This window comes from Hemiscyllium ocellatum, chromosome 30 (assembly GCF_020745735.1).
Source record: "Hemiscyllium ocellatum isolate sHemOce1 chromosome 30, sHemOce1.pat.X.cur, whole genome shotgun sequence".
In the NCBI taxonomy this organism is placed as follows: Eukaryota; Metazoa; Chordata; class Chondrichthyes; order Orectolobiformes; family Hemiscylliidae; genus Hemiscyllium; species Hemiscyllium ocellatum.
Genome location: NC_083430.1, coordinates 5062010 through 5076917, shown reverse-complemented (window position 1 = coordinate 5076917; position 14908 = coordinate 5062010). Strand labels below are relative to the sequence as shown.

The window sequence follows — 14908 nt, the reverse complement described above, 5'->3', positions numbered from 1 at the left end:
AGCTGGGAATTTGTGTTGCAGACGTTTCGTCCCCTGTCTAGGTGACATCCTCAGTGCTTGGGAGCCTCCCAAGCACTGAGATTGTCACCTAGGCAGGGGATGGAATGTCTGCAACACAAATTCCCAGCTTGGCGAACAGAACCACAATACCCTGTATTCAACTGGGGAAGCTGAGTTCATGTGATAGTTTGAGTATAAAATGTCAATTAATGAATAACTGGGTAAGTTCCAAGTTCTAAAAAGTAATGAATTTCTACTTAAAGTCACCAAAATCAAGGTGTTAGTGTTTTTGCCAAAGGACCAATGGAACCTGTTGCATGTTCAGTTATTTGGTCTTCAGCCCAGATTTATGTTGTTGAATCACCTGTATCCATATCTACATTAGGAGTCTTCAAACCTGCTACACTGCTTAATACAAGCATCGCTGATCTCCTCTTGCCCTCAATTCCATTTTCCTTGTTCACTTCCTAAAACCTATCTCCTTAAATTGATGGCTGCAGACACTGGCATTGGCACAGGTGAGCAGCTTCAAGTTGTGCTTGTGCATACAAATAGTTCTGGGATGATGCAGTCCAAGAGGGGGAGAGATGGGGACCCAGAAAGAAGAGGAAGGGATCAGGAAGCTAGGGGAGGTTTGGGACGCAGTTGAGAAGCAGAGGTTGAGTTTGGGGGGCGCGGGGAGAGAGAGGGGCAAGAGCTGGGGGGGGGGGGGGTGGGGGGAGCGGGCGGGGAAGAGCCAGGTAAGGGGGTGGGTAGCTTTCTTGGATAGCTTTCCCTCCTCATTCCAGTGGATTCCGTACCCCTGGGCCCTGTTCTGCAACTGGCGTCCCACTGCTGAACACCATTTCAAAGACACACTTCCCAGAGCACTACTTAATTTGTGTACAATGACATCCCACATAAATTCTACATAATGACATATTGTGTTCATGCACAATTCTTGAAGTTGCAATCATGCAGCAGTTGCCTGCAGTTGTGGGTGTCAGCAAACGTTGTCTACGTTTATTCTGCCATCGCTACACTCTAGTGTAGTGAATTCCACAGATTCACAACCCTTTGAGAGGAATAATTCTTCCACTTCTCTTAGTTTTAGGCTAAGGGGTTACAGATTTAAAATATGATTTCTCATGCTCGATTTTCCCACAAGGAGAAACGTTCACTCTACATCTACTTCATCAACGCCTTTAGCTTCTTTCATACCTCAATTAGATCGCATGTCATCCACCTAAACTCTAGCAAACTTAGGTCAAAATTGTTTCATCTCTCCTCATAGGACAGGCTTTTCATCTCTTGAATTTGATGACATTGCCTTTGTAGATGATGATTCTGTCTCATGTTGTTAAAAGTTGGAACTAGATCTAATTTCTGTTTGATTCCTGATATTCCAGTTATCTCTTAGACTTTAGTGAAGTGTGAAAATTTCAAAAACATACTGAGATTTTGTTTGCATTTGAAGAAAGGATCTTGAGCTGAATAAACCTGAGATCATATCTGTCAGATTGAGAATGTACAAGAGACTTGCAGCAAATATAAGAAGGAAGCAAAAATCTTCTACTGACATATTAACAGTAAAAAGGAGTAAATGAAGACATGGGACCAATTAGGGGCCAAAAAGAGATGCAAAGGTCACTGAGGTGTTAATTTGTTTACTACATAGATGATGAAGAGAAGATATGAGGCCTTTTGTACTTAGAGTTGAATCCCTAGGATCAGATGGCATGTTTGAACATGGGAACAGAAGTAAGCCACCCAGCCCTTCAAGCTATCCCTGACGTTCAATATGATCACCTCTGATCAAACATTTCAGTGCTTTTTTACTTGCCCCCATCCCCATACCCTGAATGCCACTGGTGATGAGATATCCATTAATCTCAAACCTAAACATGTTCAAAAGGCTAAACCTGTGCAACCTTGCTTGCTAGGGGATTCAAAAGGTTCTAAGTAAAATAATTTCTCCTCATTCCAGACTTAAGAGGCATCCCTTTTAATTTTTAAATTGTGCTGCCTGGTTTTAGACTCCCAAACCAAAGGTAACATTTTATCTGCATTTATCCTGTTTTATCCCTTTACGTGTTTTGTAGGTTTCAGTTAGATCATCTCTTGGTCTTCAAAACTTCAAAGATCACAGGCTTCGTTTGCCAAATCTCTACTCACAGGACAACTGCCACCCTGGAACAAGTCAGATCAGTCTTTGTTATTGCACTCCCTCTATGGCAATAATGCACTGCAATAAGGAGTAAATTCTTCTTGCCAAAGTGAATAACCTCACATTTTTCCACTCACTATATTCTACCTATTATGTTTTTAATTGTTTGCAAAGTCTGTCTAAATCCTCCTGAAGCAGTTTTACATCTTTATTTTGTGAATAGCTATGATTCAAGTACTGATCCTTGTAGTATACACTAGTTGCAGCCTGCTAATGCAAGAATAACTCATTTATTTCTCCTCTGCTTACTATCTATTAGCCAATTGTTAATTTCATTACATTACTTCCTATCCCATGTGTTTTAATCTTTCTAATCTTGTGGGGCACTTTTATAAAAAAGAAATTCTAAAAATCTAGGTACACTACATCCTTTGGTTCTACTTTATCAATTTTATTAGTAGCATCTTCAGAAACCTGAACAAGTTCGTCAAACACTATTTTCTGTGCCTAATCATGCTATTATCAACCAGCTATCTAATTATCCCATCCTTTTATAAATTCAAGTATTTTCCCTCCAACTAATGTAAGGCTAATGGATCTGTAGTGCCCTAGTTTTTTCACTATCTTCTTAGAAAAGTAGGATAACATTTGTTACCTTCCAATCCAAAGGAATCATTCCAAAATTTAAAGAATTTTGGAAGATAATCACCAATGTATTGACTATTTCTACAGCTCCCTCCTTCAACTCTCTGGAGTGAAGACCATCAGATGCTGGGATTTATCAAGTTCTAACCCCATTAACTTCTCCAGCACAATCTTCTCACTAATCTTAATTACCTTCAATTCCTCATTCTCCCTAGCTACTTGGACCTGAAATCTCCCAGAATTACTGGTAACTTCCTCAGTGAAAACAGACACTCACTAATCGTTTAACTTCTTTGCAATTTCTCTGTTCCCCATTCCGAATTCTCCTGACTCTATCATTAATGACCTCACATTTGTTTTATTTTTATATATCCATTGGAACTTTTAAAATCAGTTGTTTTTATTTACTAGATTGCATTCATATTTTGTTATTCCCTTCCTTATTAGTTTCTTGTTCTTCCCTTGTTGTATTCAATTAAACTCACAGGACAAGCAACACTCTTGTGTGAGGATGTTTGTCCCACTCTTGTTAATGTATAACTCGTTCAGCTTGTACAAGTCTCACCTGCCCCAAAACCAGTCTCAATTCTTCCAAAATCTGGTGTCCTCCCTCCTTCACCAATTCTCTAGTAACATTTTTAATTGATCAATCTTACTGTTCTTCTGTTCACTAGCATGTACTGGAAGTAATACTGCTGTTGAGATCCTGCTATTTAACATCCTTTCCAACTCCGTGAAATCTGACTTCAGGATCTCATCCATCTTCCTACCTATGTTAGTGGTAGCAGTGTGGACCATGATTTCTGGCTGATGTCTTCCCTCAAAAATGTTCTGCAGCCACTCCATGATATCCTTGACCCTAACTCCAAGGAGGTGACACACTGTCCTGGAGTCTTGGTAACATCGCTATCTCTGTCTCTGTTGTAGAAAAACTGTCTGAACCCCCTGATCTTTTGCTATTGCTCTTCTGTTCTTCCTCCCAAGCCATTAAACTGAGTCATCTGTGATGCCATCAACCACTGCTCTTTGTATTTTCAACTGAGACTACAGTTTAGGGCACATTTGCAAATTTGCAGTTGATACAAAATCTTGAAATATTATGAACTGTGAGGAGGATAGTGATGAGCATGTAGTTTTGTCAAATGGGGGACAAGTGATAGGAGATTTAGTTTAATGCAAAAGAAGTGAGAGAATTTTGATTGACAGATCAAGATGAGGCAATATAATTTAAATCTCTGGATGTAAGTTTGCTCCCTAAGCTGGAAGGTTCATCTTCTAGCGGTTCTTCACCATACTAGGTAAGATCATCAATGAGCCTCTGGTGAAGCACTGGTGTTAGTGACCTGCTTTCTATTTGTGTGTGTGCAGGTTTCCTTTGTTTGATGATGTCATTTCCTGTTATTTTTCTCAAAGGGTGATACATGGAGTCCAAGTCGATATGTTTGTTTACCTATGCCTTACCACCCACTTCACTTTCAATAACAAAACCTACAGACAAACCAATGGAAACATCGACAAAAACCTACAGACAAACCAATGGAAACATCGACAGAATCTCCGATATCCGAGTTCTTAGCAGAGGCAGCAATGCAGAGATTCTTACAAACTGTTTTGCCAATCATCCACCCAATCCAAACTTTGGGTCCACTTTATCATCACTAAACAAAACAAATTAGAGGAAACTTTCAAGGCCATCAACGACATCCTTACTGGCATAAAATTCACTGTAGAGGTGGAAAGCAACAACAAATTGCCATTCTGAGATGTTGCATTAGAGCAAACAGCCAGTGGGGAACTTCAAACCAGCGTCCACAGGAAAAGAAGACATACGGACCGAATACTAAACTACAGAAGCAATCATCCCAACACCAACAAACAAAGCTGCATTAGAACATTATTTCAGCTAACCAGCACACACTGCAGCACAGAGGAAATATGAGAGCAGAGGAAAGTCACCTATACAGTGTATTCAAAAAGAAAGGGTACCCAATGAACATAGTCCGCCGATATATCAGCAAACAAGCAGACAAAACATGTCCAGAAGCCCTAGCCAGCCTCTCCTACCTCAAAGACATCTCAGAAATGACTGCCAGACTACTCAGACCTCTTGGCAGCCTGGTAGCCCACAAACCCACCGACACACTAAAGCAGCAGCGAGTGAACTTGAAAGACGTTATACAGACAACAAACAAAACTAATGTCATTTACAAAATACCTCGCAAGAACTGTAACAAACACACCACATTGGACATACAGTCACAAAACTAGCCACCAGGATACATGAGCATCAACGAGCCACAAAAAGACATAACCCACTCTCACTAGTATAGTATAGTACACCATTTCGACTGAGACAACACCTCCATCCTAAGACGAGCTAAACAGAGACACTCTCGAGAATTCCAAAAGCATGGCATTCCAACTGGAATTTTATCAACAAGCACATAGGACCCCATTTACCACCCTCTGAGAAAAAGAACAGCAAATGATATCGCCACAGGAAATGACATCACCAACCCAAGGAAATCTAAACATATAAGTAAAAAGCGGACCATACCGCCAGTGCTTCACCGTAAGCTCACTGGTGATGTTACCTAGTATGGTGACGAAATGTCTGAAAATGAACCTTCCAACTCAGCATGCAAAAATACATCCAGAACCTCAACCAAATCTCCTCAAAACCCAGTAATTTATAGCATACAGGTTTACTGATGGTTCAGGTTGAGAGAGACTGGGAATATATATGTACAAATGGGTGTGGATGACAAGGCTAGTTGAAAAGTAGTTAAAAAGGTTTGGAGGGTCACTTGTGGCATAGTCATGATGTTCCTCTCTCTGAGCTAGAGGACCACTTCGAATTCACCATGCTCCAGCGAGAAGTGTCATTACATCTGAAGAGGATGAGTAGAAAATATCTTAAAAGGCATAGGAATAGTTTGGTGAACCTTTACAAAACACTGATTTGACCTCAGTTGGCATACTCCAAGAATAATAAGAATACTTCAAGATTTGGAGACTATTGCAGAAAATATTTATAATATTGGTTCCAAGGATGAGAGATTTGTTTTTATTTTAAATGAGGATAGATTGGAGAAACAATTAAAATGAGATTTGGTAGGTCTTCAAAATCTTGAGTATACACTGTAGATGGAATACACAGGGCGAAACTGTTACCATTACTGAAAGGTTGAGAAATAGATGGCACTGCTTTTGGTGTTATTGGCAGATTCAATGATGACATGAGGAAGCAAGTCTTCTCAAAATACAATGAGGTAGGTTCAGTTGAGGCTTCTAGGAGGGCATTTGATGAAACACTTGGAGAGGGGAAAGAATGTGCAGTGAAAGGCATAAAGGGTGTGGGAGTAGGTAAAGCAGGGGAGGGTTGTTTTTACAAGAGCTTATGTGAATACACCTGGCTGAATATTAGTAGAGAAACAGTCATTCTTGAAAACTGAGAAAGTGTTATAGAGACTGTTTCACAAGTAGCAGCTATGTTTTGCGCTTAGTATTGACACTAACATGGTTTTGGAGAAGACTGCTGGCTCGCAATCACATATTGCAACAGAGAAAACCGTTCGGATAAGACAGTATGGTCTCTGTTTCTGTGTGCGAAACTGTACTGTGTGAAAGGCAGATAGCCAGGCATCAGCAGGGAAGTGAATGTCTGATGTGTGCAGTTCTATGCTGAGCTCTGATCCCGTCTCATGATTATTCAGATAACTAGATTTAGTACTATAGGCACTTATTTGGAACTTGATCCCTTGAATGAAATTTGGGAGGCTTGCTGTCATTTTTACAACTGTATCCATCAAGAATCAGGCCTTTCATAAAAGAGAGAAAGTTGTGAGAATCCTTTCTCAAAAAGGGCTGAATGAATCACTATATGGTGTGTGGGTGCATGAATGGATGTTTGGTACAATGTCAGTTGTTTGATAATATTGTTGCTGAGTATTGTTTGACTTCTACATGCTCCAGTTAATGATTTGTGCTGTTAGACACAGATTGTTTCGAGCAAGTACGCAATGAGAATATTTCCTGCATTGAAACCTCAGACCTCACTGTACAGATATGTTTATGTAGCAAAATTAATTGTAAATATGTTTCTAATATAGGATTTCTCTCATTAAATATAAGATCAGATCTCTTGTAATTGGTAGGTTGTGTATAACTTCTTTGCATCTGATTTCTTGCAGGTCTAGGAATGTCTAACACTGCAGATGGTTCGTTTAGTACAGCCTCTCAGGGAGGTGGCAGCAGTGAAGCCCAGCACTTGCTCCAGACGTTCTGGCCACGTGTCATGGAAGAGATACGCAACTTGACACCAGTACGTTGTCATCATCACTTGTTCACTTTGCCTAACACTCTTTTCAGTTTGGATCTGGGATCTGGGATCTTTTCAAACAGTTCATGTGCATAAAATTGGCATGAGGCAAAAGTAACAATGCACTATTTACACTTTTAAGTTAATCTTTACTTGCTGGGCTATTGAATATGTAAGCAATTGGATGTGGACATGAACACAGCGCAACATTCTTGGTTATGTAGTTTGAGAATGGTTTATGGTATAGTATGCATACAGGATGAGGAAAAACTCAAGCCCAGTTTGATCCATCTTAGACAAGATGGTATTGAGTTTCTTTAGTGTTGATGTAGTTGCATTCATAGTAAACTTGGCTAGAAGTATGCATACTTTGGAGAGTTAGAATGTGAATTATTCACTTCAGAATTTTCAGTCTTTAACCTGCTTTTGTAATCACAGTGTGTATGTGGTTCATTCCGCTCAGTTTCCAGTCAATGACAATCCCCATGATATTGATACTGGGGATTGCTATTGAATATCAAGGGGAGGTGGTAAGCTTTTTTTCTTATTGGTGATGATCATTACCTTGTACTAGTTTGGATTGAATGTTACTTGCCACTTATCCAAGCCTGAATGTTGTCTGGGCATGGTCTGCTGCAGAATTCAAGGAGATGCAAGTGGACTGGAACACTGTGCAATCACCAGAAAATGCCCATTATTTTAACCCAATGTAGGTTCTTCATGAAAGAGCTCAGACACTATCCTGAGGATCTGGGCTATTGTGACACAGTGACAATATCCCTCCCTCTGGGCCAAAAGGTCCTGGTTAAAATCCAGCCTACACTAAAATGTCTTGTGGTATGTCTGAACAAATTGATTCAAAATACTTAGTCTGGGGAGCCTCTGTAGCAATGGCCTGGCACTTTTTAAAAAAATTATTCTTTTGATGGGCTGGTGATATCACTGGCAAGGCCTACATTTGTTGCCTGTGCTTAATTGGGCCTAGAACTGAATGGTTTGTTGGGCCTCTTCAAAGGGCACTAAAAAGTCATACACGTTGATGTGGGTGTGGAGTCCTTTGCCTGTCAATCAAGTGAGGATGGCAGATTTCCTTCCCTAAGGTAAATTTGTGGAGCAGATGGATTTTTACAACAATCGCAACAGTCCAATGGTGACCATTGCTAGGACCAGTTTTGAAATTTGAGATGTATTAATAGTGATTTTAAATTTCAGCAGTTGTTGTTGATTTTTGCCTGTGACCCCAATCAATTAGCCTCAACCTCTGGATTAGTAGCCCAGGGACATTATTTTGCCATTCCCATCACCCAGTGACACTAGATGATTGAGCAGATTCAGTGTGGCATCAGATAAAATACATTTATGACATCCAACAAATGATGTGAACAACATGTCCAGTTTTATTAATTCTTGAAAAGTAATATAGATCGAATTTGTCAAATATTGGAAGCTGCTTCTGAAGCAACATTGAATATTTCCAATTAGAAGTTAAAGTTGCTGATCATGATTATGAAACCTGTCAATAATACTTTCCATTTGTTTCTCCACCAATACGGAGGATATATTTACTGCAGTAAGTTCTGTCTATTTCTATGTTTGACTGACTCTACCCAGCTTAAGTTCCTTTTGTTGCCAAAGTCCCTTCTAGACTTGATTTTCATTACACTCCTTTACTTCACCACTATTTTCATCCTTAGTCCTTAAAACTTATTCTAATATTTCTTTAACTGGCTTACTGTCCATGTTTGTTGCTGTTTAGCACCTGGGTAAAGGTACAACATTAAATGCAAGTTTTTATTGAAGGTCATTTCCTTCATCATTTAAGGTTAAAGTAAATCAGCCCTGATACTTTTTCCACCTTGTGGTTTTTGGTTTAGAGTCTACCATTTCCCATAGCAAGTTCATTTTGACTGTTATCCAAAAGATTTGATCCTTATTGTTACCTGTAATGTCCAAGTCCTCCTGGTATTCTCCTGTTTTACAGTTCCTATTTTCTAACCAGATTTTAACTATTGAGCAACAAACACTTCAGCATTACTCTGACTATATTTAACTATACTATTTTGCAATTCACTTTAGGGTGCCTAATACTTACAGCCGATGCTTGCTGCTTTTTATACCTTTCTCTGTGTGAAAGACTTAACTCATTTAATAAACTGGAGACAAAATTAATTTTAAATTCCAGCGAATCTTGATGTTAATTCCCTTCAATATCAAGTTAATCACTGCATGCTGTGAGGTGTAATTTTAAAATAAATATTTGAAGAATTGGTGCTTTTAGAAACACAACTCCACTAATGGTCATTGGTGATGTGAGATGCATCTATAATAATGCACCAGTTCTGTAATCCACATTGAGAGCAGGATTTCATGGTCTCAGTCCAAAGCGTGAAAATATAATGAGCTAATAGTATTAATTCAGAGGGGCTTGTGCGGTTGAGAATCTGTTTGGAGAGGGCTGTAGCTACTGATTAGTCAGCATTTGGAACACCTGTCTAAATTTTGGGTAAATGTGGTGGGGGTCATTTCTCTGGTAGAGTTGTATATTGTGGATATTGCATCAGGTTATTTGGTGTTTTAACTCTTGGCTGTATTTGAAAATCTGACCGTACAGAATGATTTCAAGGTGCAAGATCTTCCCTTGGCTCGTATCAAGAAGATTATGAAGCTTGATGAAGATGTAAAGGTACAATGATATAGTCTATATTTACAGGCTATGTGTCAAGATTATGCAGGAGCGCTTTGTTCACAAGAACTACTGGGAGTGGGGAGAAGGCCTGATATTTCTCTCATACCACTCCCTCCAAAAAACATCTTGAGCTCAGGAATACTGTAAATTGTTTAATTGTAATACTTGTTGTTGTGGTTCTGTTCGCCGAGCTGGGAATTTGTGTTGCAGAGATTCGTCCCCTATCTAGGTGACACCCTCAGTATTTGGGAGCCTCCTGTGAAGCGCTTCTGTGATGTTTCCTCCGGCATTTATAGTGATTTGTGTCTGCCGCTTCCAGTTGTCAGTTCCAGCTGTCCGCTGCAGTGGCCGTTATATTGGGTCCAGAGAAACAATAGCCAACCTGCTGGACATACAGAACAGACAACAAGACGGGGAACCTGTAAACAAAGACTGCACACTCAAACTACTGGACCTGTGCCTCACAACACAATTCGCATTCAATAACCAAATATATGAACAAATCAACGGCACACCCATCTCTGGACTCATAGCAGAAGCGGTAATGCAAAGATTAGAACAAACAGTCTTACCGCAAATTCAACCCAAACTCTGGGTCAGATATGTAGATGATACCTTTGCAATCATTAAAAACACACACTGCATCATCAAACCACACTCACAGGGATCCGATTCACTAAAGAGGAAGAAAAGGACAACCAACTCCCATTCCTAAACGTGATGGTACAAAGAACACCTAACAGAGAATTCACCACAAAGGTATACAGGAAAGCCCCACACACAGACCAAGTCCTGAACTACGAAAGCAACCACCCCAACACACACAAGAAGTTGCATCAAGACACTGTTCAAAAGGGCCATAACACACTGTAGTACACCAGAACTGCAAAAAGAGGAAGAAGAACACCTATACAATGTATTCGCCAAAAACAGAAACCCCCGCAATTTCATCTACAGATGCCTAAGGGAAAGACAACGGAATGAGGACATGCCACAACCCAAAGGACTAGCCACACTGTCATACATCGAAAACATTTCTGAACTGACAGCCAGACTACTGCAACCACTAGGACTCATAACAGTACGCAAACCAACAACAACTCACCAGGACGAAGGACCCGATACCCAGCATGAGCAAAACCAGTGTTGTGTACAAAATCCCATGCAAGCACTGCACAAAACACTACATAGGACAAACAGGAAGACAGCTAACGATCCGCATCCATGAACCAACTAGCCATGAAATGACATGACCAGCTATCCTTAGTAGCCACACACTCAGATGACAAGTAACATGAGTTTGACTGGGACAACGCTACTATTATAGGTCAAGCCAAACAGAGAACAGCCAGGGAATTCCTAGAAGCATGGCATTCATCCACAGATTCAATCAATGAGCACATCGACCTGGACCCAATATACCGGCCCTTGCAGCAGACAGCTGGAACTGACAACCGGAAGCGGCAGATACAAATCACAATAAATGCGGGAGGAAACATCACAGAAGCGCTTCACAGGAGGCTCCCAAACACTGAGGATGTCACCTAGATGGGACGAAACATCTGCAATACAAATTCCCAGCTCGGTGAACAGAACCACAACAACGAGCACCCGAGCTACAAATCTTCTCCCAAACTTTGTAACACTTGTGCTTTCACCAGGGCTCAGATGATCAAATCTGGAATCTTTTTAAGCTGTGTAGGTCAGCTGCCTTTCTATCCAGATGAGGTAATGGAAAAGTCAATAACTAACTCTTAGTTTTATAAAGACTGATGAGTGATGCCATACTCTTTAGAATGAAAATGTTTTGCCACAGATCTTATCTCTTACACTCCATTTTTCTGCTTCTTTCTTTTAACCTAATAGCTTAGCAACCGAATCAAAACATTGTGTGACTAGGATTTACCTACTTGCACTTCAAATGCTTAAACATTCATTAAGAAAATCACACAGCAGCCATATGTTGATTTTACTTCCATTAAATCTTCATAAAAGTGTTTCTTGTCGTTACACAACTCCATTCTAATTTATTTTCATGTTTTTTAACAAAACTCCTTGAGTTGAAAATGGTGACTAAAATTTGTTCTAATAGCTGTAGCTACTTAAAGAAAAATTCCAAATCTGATGGAAAAGAAAACAAAGTTTGAAAGATTCCAATCTCTTTAAAATATGACTGGGAGTGTACAATAGACAGTAATACCTTGACAAGTATGAAGACTCCCTAAGCTTAGATTTCTGATTTCTTAATCTGAGTCATTTTTGATTTTGTTACAGCACTGAGCTGACTCCCCATTTTCTCCAGCCATGTGGTGTTTGCCAGTAACCCAGTTTCCTAGCATTTCAGTGTGGGCGTACAGTCCACAAATATTGATTCTTGTAGGAATCTGTTATCTTTGGATCTGAAAGACCGGTTTGGAGAAATGGCTATCATTAGTGGAAAGTTCTTGATTTGTATGTAGCAACAGAACTAATGTAACTTGCTAGGTGCAGAAATTTAATGGGGTGGCTAAAAACTTAAGACAAGAGCAAAATATTTTAGATACAAACACTCTGGATTAAAAACAGAGGATGCTGAGAATTCGGAGGTCTGGCAGCATCTATGGAAACATAGTTTTAATGAAGGGTCATCAACCATAGCACTTTAAATCTGTTTCATTCTTTATAACAGCTGGCAGACCTGCTGAGTACTTCCATCATCTTCTGATACATTTGCATATCCTTGTTGGTTCAGTGTGTTATGGGACCCGAATTGCAACCTGTGCAGTTGCTTTTTGTGGAAAACCTTCAGTCAGACTGGCAGTCATGGAGAGAGAAAATGAGATCCACACTGTTCTTATTTAAAGCATCAGACCAAGTTACTTTTACATCAACTGTTCCCCAATGCCTTAATGTACCAACAATCTTATATCTTAAACTGTTTAATGAGAATGGGAGACTAATCAAGAAGGTAATAGCTGATGCAATTTGGCAAATTGGATCCAAAGTTGGCTTGGACTTCCAGGCACCAAAACAACCATTGATCAACACACACTGTCCCTTGCTACTATGTCCAATGCTGTACCACAGGAATTGGTGCTATGTCCCTTGCAGATTGTTGAGTACATTAATGATTTAAATGTAAATGTTTGATCAGTAGTTCATAGATGAAGTGAAATTGTTTTTGCAACAAGTAGTGACGAAGAAAGCTATAGATCATAGGATGATATAGACGGACTATTCAGATGTGCAAATTAAATTTAATCTTGAAAAGTGTGAGTTGATATCCTTTGAGAGAACTAAAAAAGCAAGGGAGTACATAATTAATAGTAGAACCCTAGGAAGTACAGAGGTTCAGAGGAACATTGGTGTGCAAGTTCACATATCCTTGAAGGCAACATGACTGGTGGTTAAGATGGCCTGTGGGATTTCTTGGCATTATTAGCCAACGCATTGAATATAAGAGCACAGAGGTTTCAATGGAGCTGTATATAACATTAGATAGGTCACAGCTGGCTACCACATAGTAATCCAGATATTTTCACTTGAGAGGATGCAGAGCAGATTAACCAGAATGTTGCCTGGCATGGAGTTTATCAACAATAAGGGGGAGCTAGATAGGCTAAAGTTGTTTCCCTTGGGGCAGCGAAGAGTGAGGGAGGACCTGATTGATATGTGCACAATTGTGAGGAGTGTAGATGCGGGAAGAAACCTTTCCTCTTAGTAGAAGGTCCATTAACCTGCGGCATAGAGTTATGGTAAAGAACAGGAGGTTTTAGGGTATTTAAGAAAGACCGTTTTCACCCAAAGGGTGGTTGATATTTGGAACTTACAGCCTGAAAAGCTGACAGATGCAAGAACAAACATAACATTGCCTAAATATTTAGTAAATCACTTGAAGTCCCACAGAATACAAAACTCCAGGCTAAATGCTCGAAGATGAGATTTGGTGCTGATGAGTAACATAAGTACGATGGCCCATAGGGCCTCTGTCTATACTGAAAACAAATACCCAAAGTAAGAGGTGTCTGAATTATTTGAGCAAGAACCAGAAACTCTTGACAGGTAACTGATGTTTTGAAGGTTTTCCTGTAGTTGCGAATCGAAAAAGTCTTTAAAATCTTCTAATGTCTAATAGTGGTACAGCACAGAAACAAACCCTTTGGTCCATTTCGTTTGCGCTGATGAGAATATCCCAATCTGGACCTAGCCCCATTTGCCAGCTTTGGCCATATCCCTCTAAACCCTTCCTATTCACGTACCCACCTAATCATTTTATCACCTTTTAATTAAAAAAAATTCAGATTGCCGATTGCCTTGTTTCATATTGAAGCCACATTGTGCAAATCATATTAGCTACTAGAATATATGGGGCTTTGCATAGTGCCTCTCAGCTCTGTATTAGTAAGGTACAGTCAATGAAAGAGCTTTGATCAGCCCATCCTCACTAAGAGCAGATGACAGGAGCAGAGACTTTTAGGAGGTAATTGCACTCTTCTTTTATCTTTATAGATGATCAGTGCAGAGGCACCAGTGCTGTTTGCGAAAGCAGCTCAGATTTTCATTACAGAGTTATCCTTACGAGCATGGATACACACTGAAGATAACAAACGCAGGACTCTGCAGGTACTGGACATTCTATAAGAGGAACCTTGAATGGAAAGGAGAGTTTGAAACAAGAAAATGTTGATAAAACAACAAAAGGACTTGACAGGTCAAGGAATACTAACTCTAATGGTCAGCAGACGCTGCCTTAGAGCAGGACTGTCCATCAGCTTGGGCAAAAGGAGGAGAATTCTTTTTGCCAGCACTTTTCCAAACTGGTCACACCTAAATGGGATGCTTATGCACCAGTTGTCCCATACAGCAGTAGTGTGACTAGCAGAAATGTTTCCATGCTGTGCCTCTTTATGGCTGCATGACTCTATAAATAAGCTATGACAGAATTCCTAAAAAAAGGAATATCACATCTATTACTTATATATTTTGATTAAAATTTGCGAAATTAAAATCATGCTTTAATGATTTGATTCAAACAATAACAAACTAATGCTGCTGTTTAACTTGAACGCCTATTTTGATATCAGGTTTTCTCATTGCTGACTGTTTAGTCAAAATAACAGACTTTAATGTG

The 14908-nt window shown here is 39.8% G+C and overlaps 1 protein-coding gene across 4 annotated transcripts in view; it reads left to right on the top strand.

Moving 5' to 3' along the window:
• Positions 1–14908, top strand: part of nfyc (nuclear transcription factor Y, gamma) — an 88645-nt gene that overhangs the window by 30643 nt on the left and 43094 nt on the right. For all 4 annotated transcript variants that reach the window (XM_060847124.1, XM_060847123.1, XM_060847120.1 and 1 more), the window contains exons 2-4: positions 6985–7115; positions 9724–9795; positions 14287–14400. In XM_060847124.1, the coding sequence (XP_060703107.1) occupies positions 6993–7115; positions 9724–9795; positions 14287–14400 (309 nt within the window). In that variant the 5' untranslated portion in view covers positions 6985–6992. The remainder of the gene's footprint in view (positions 1–6984; positions 7116–9723; positions 9796–14286; positions 14401–14908) is intronic.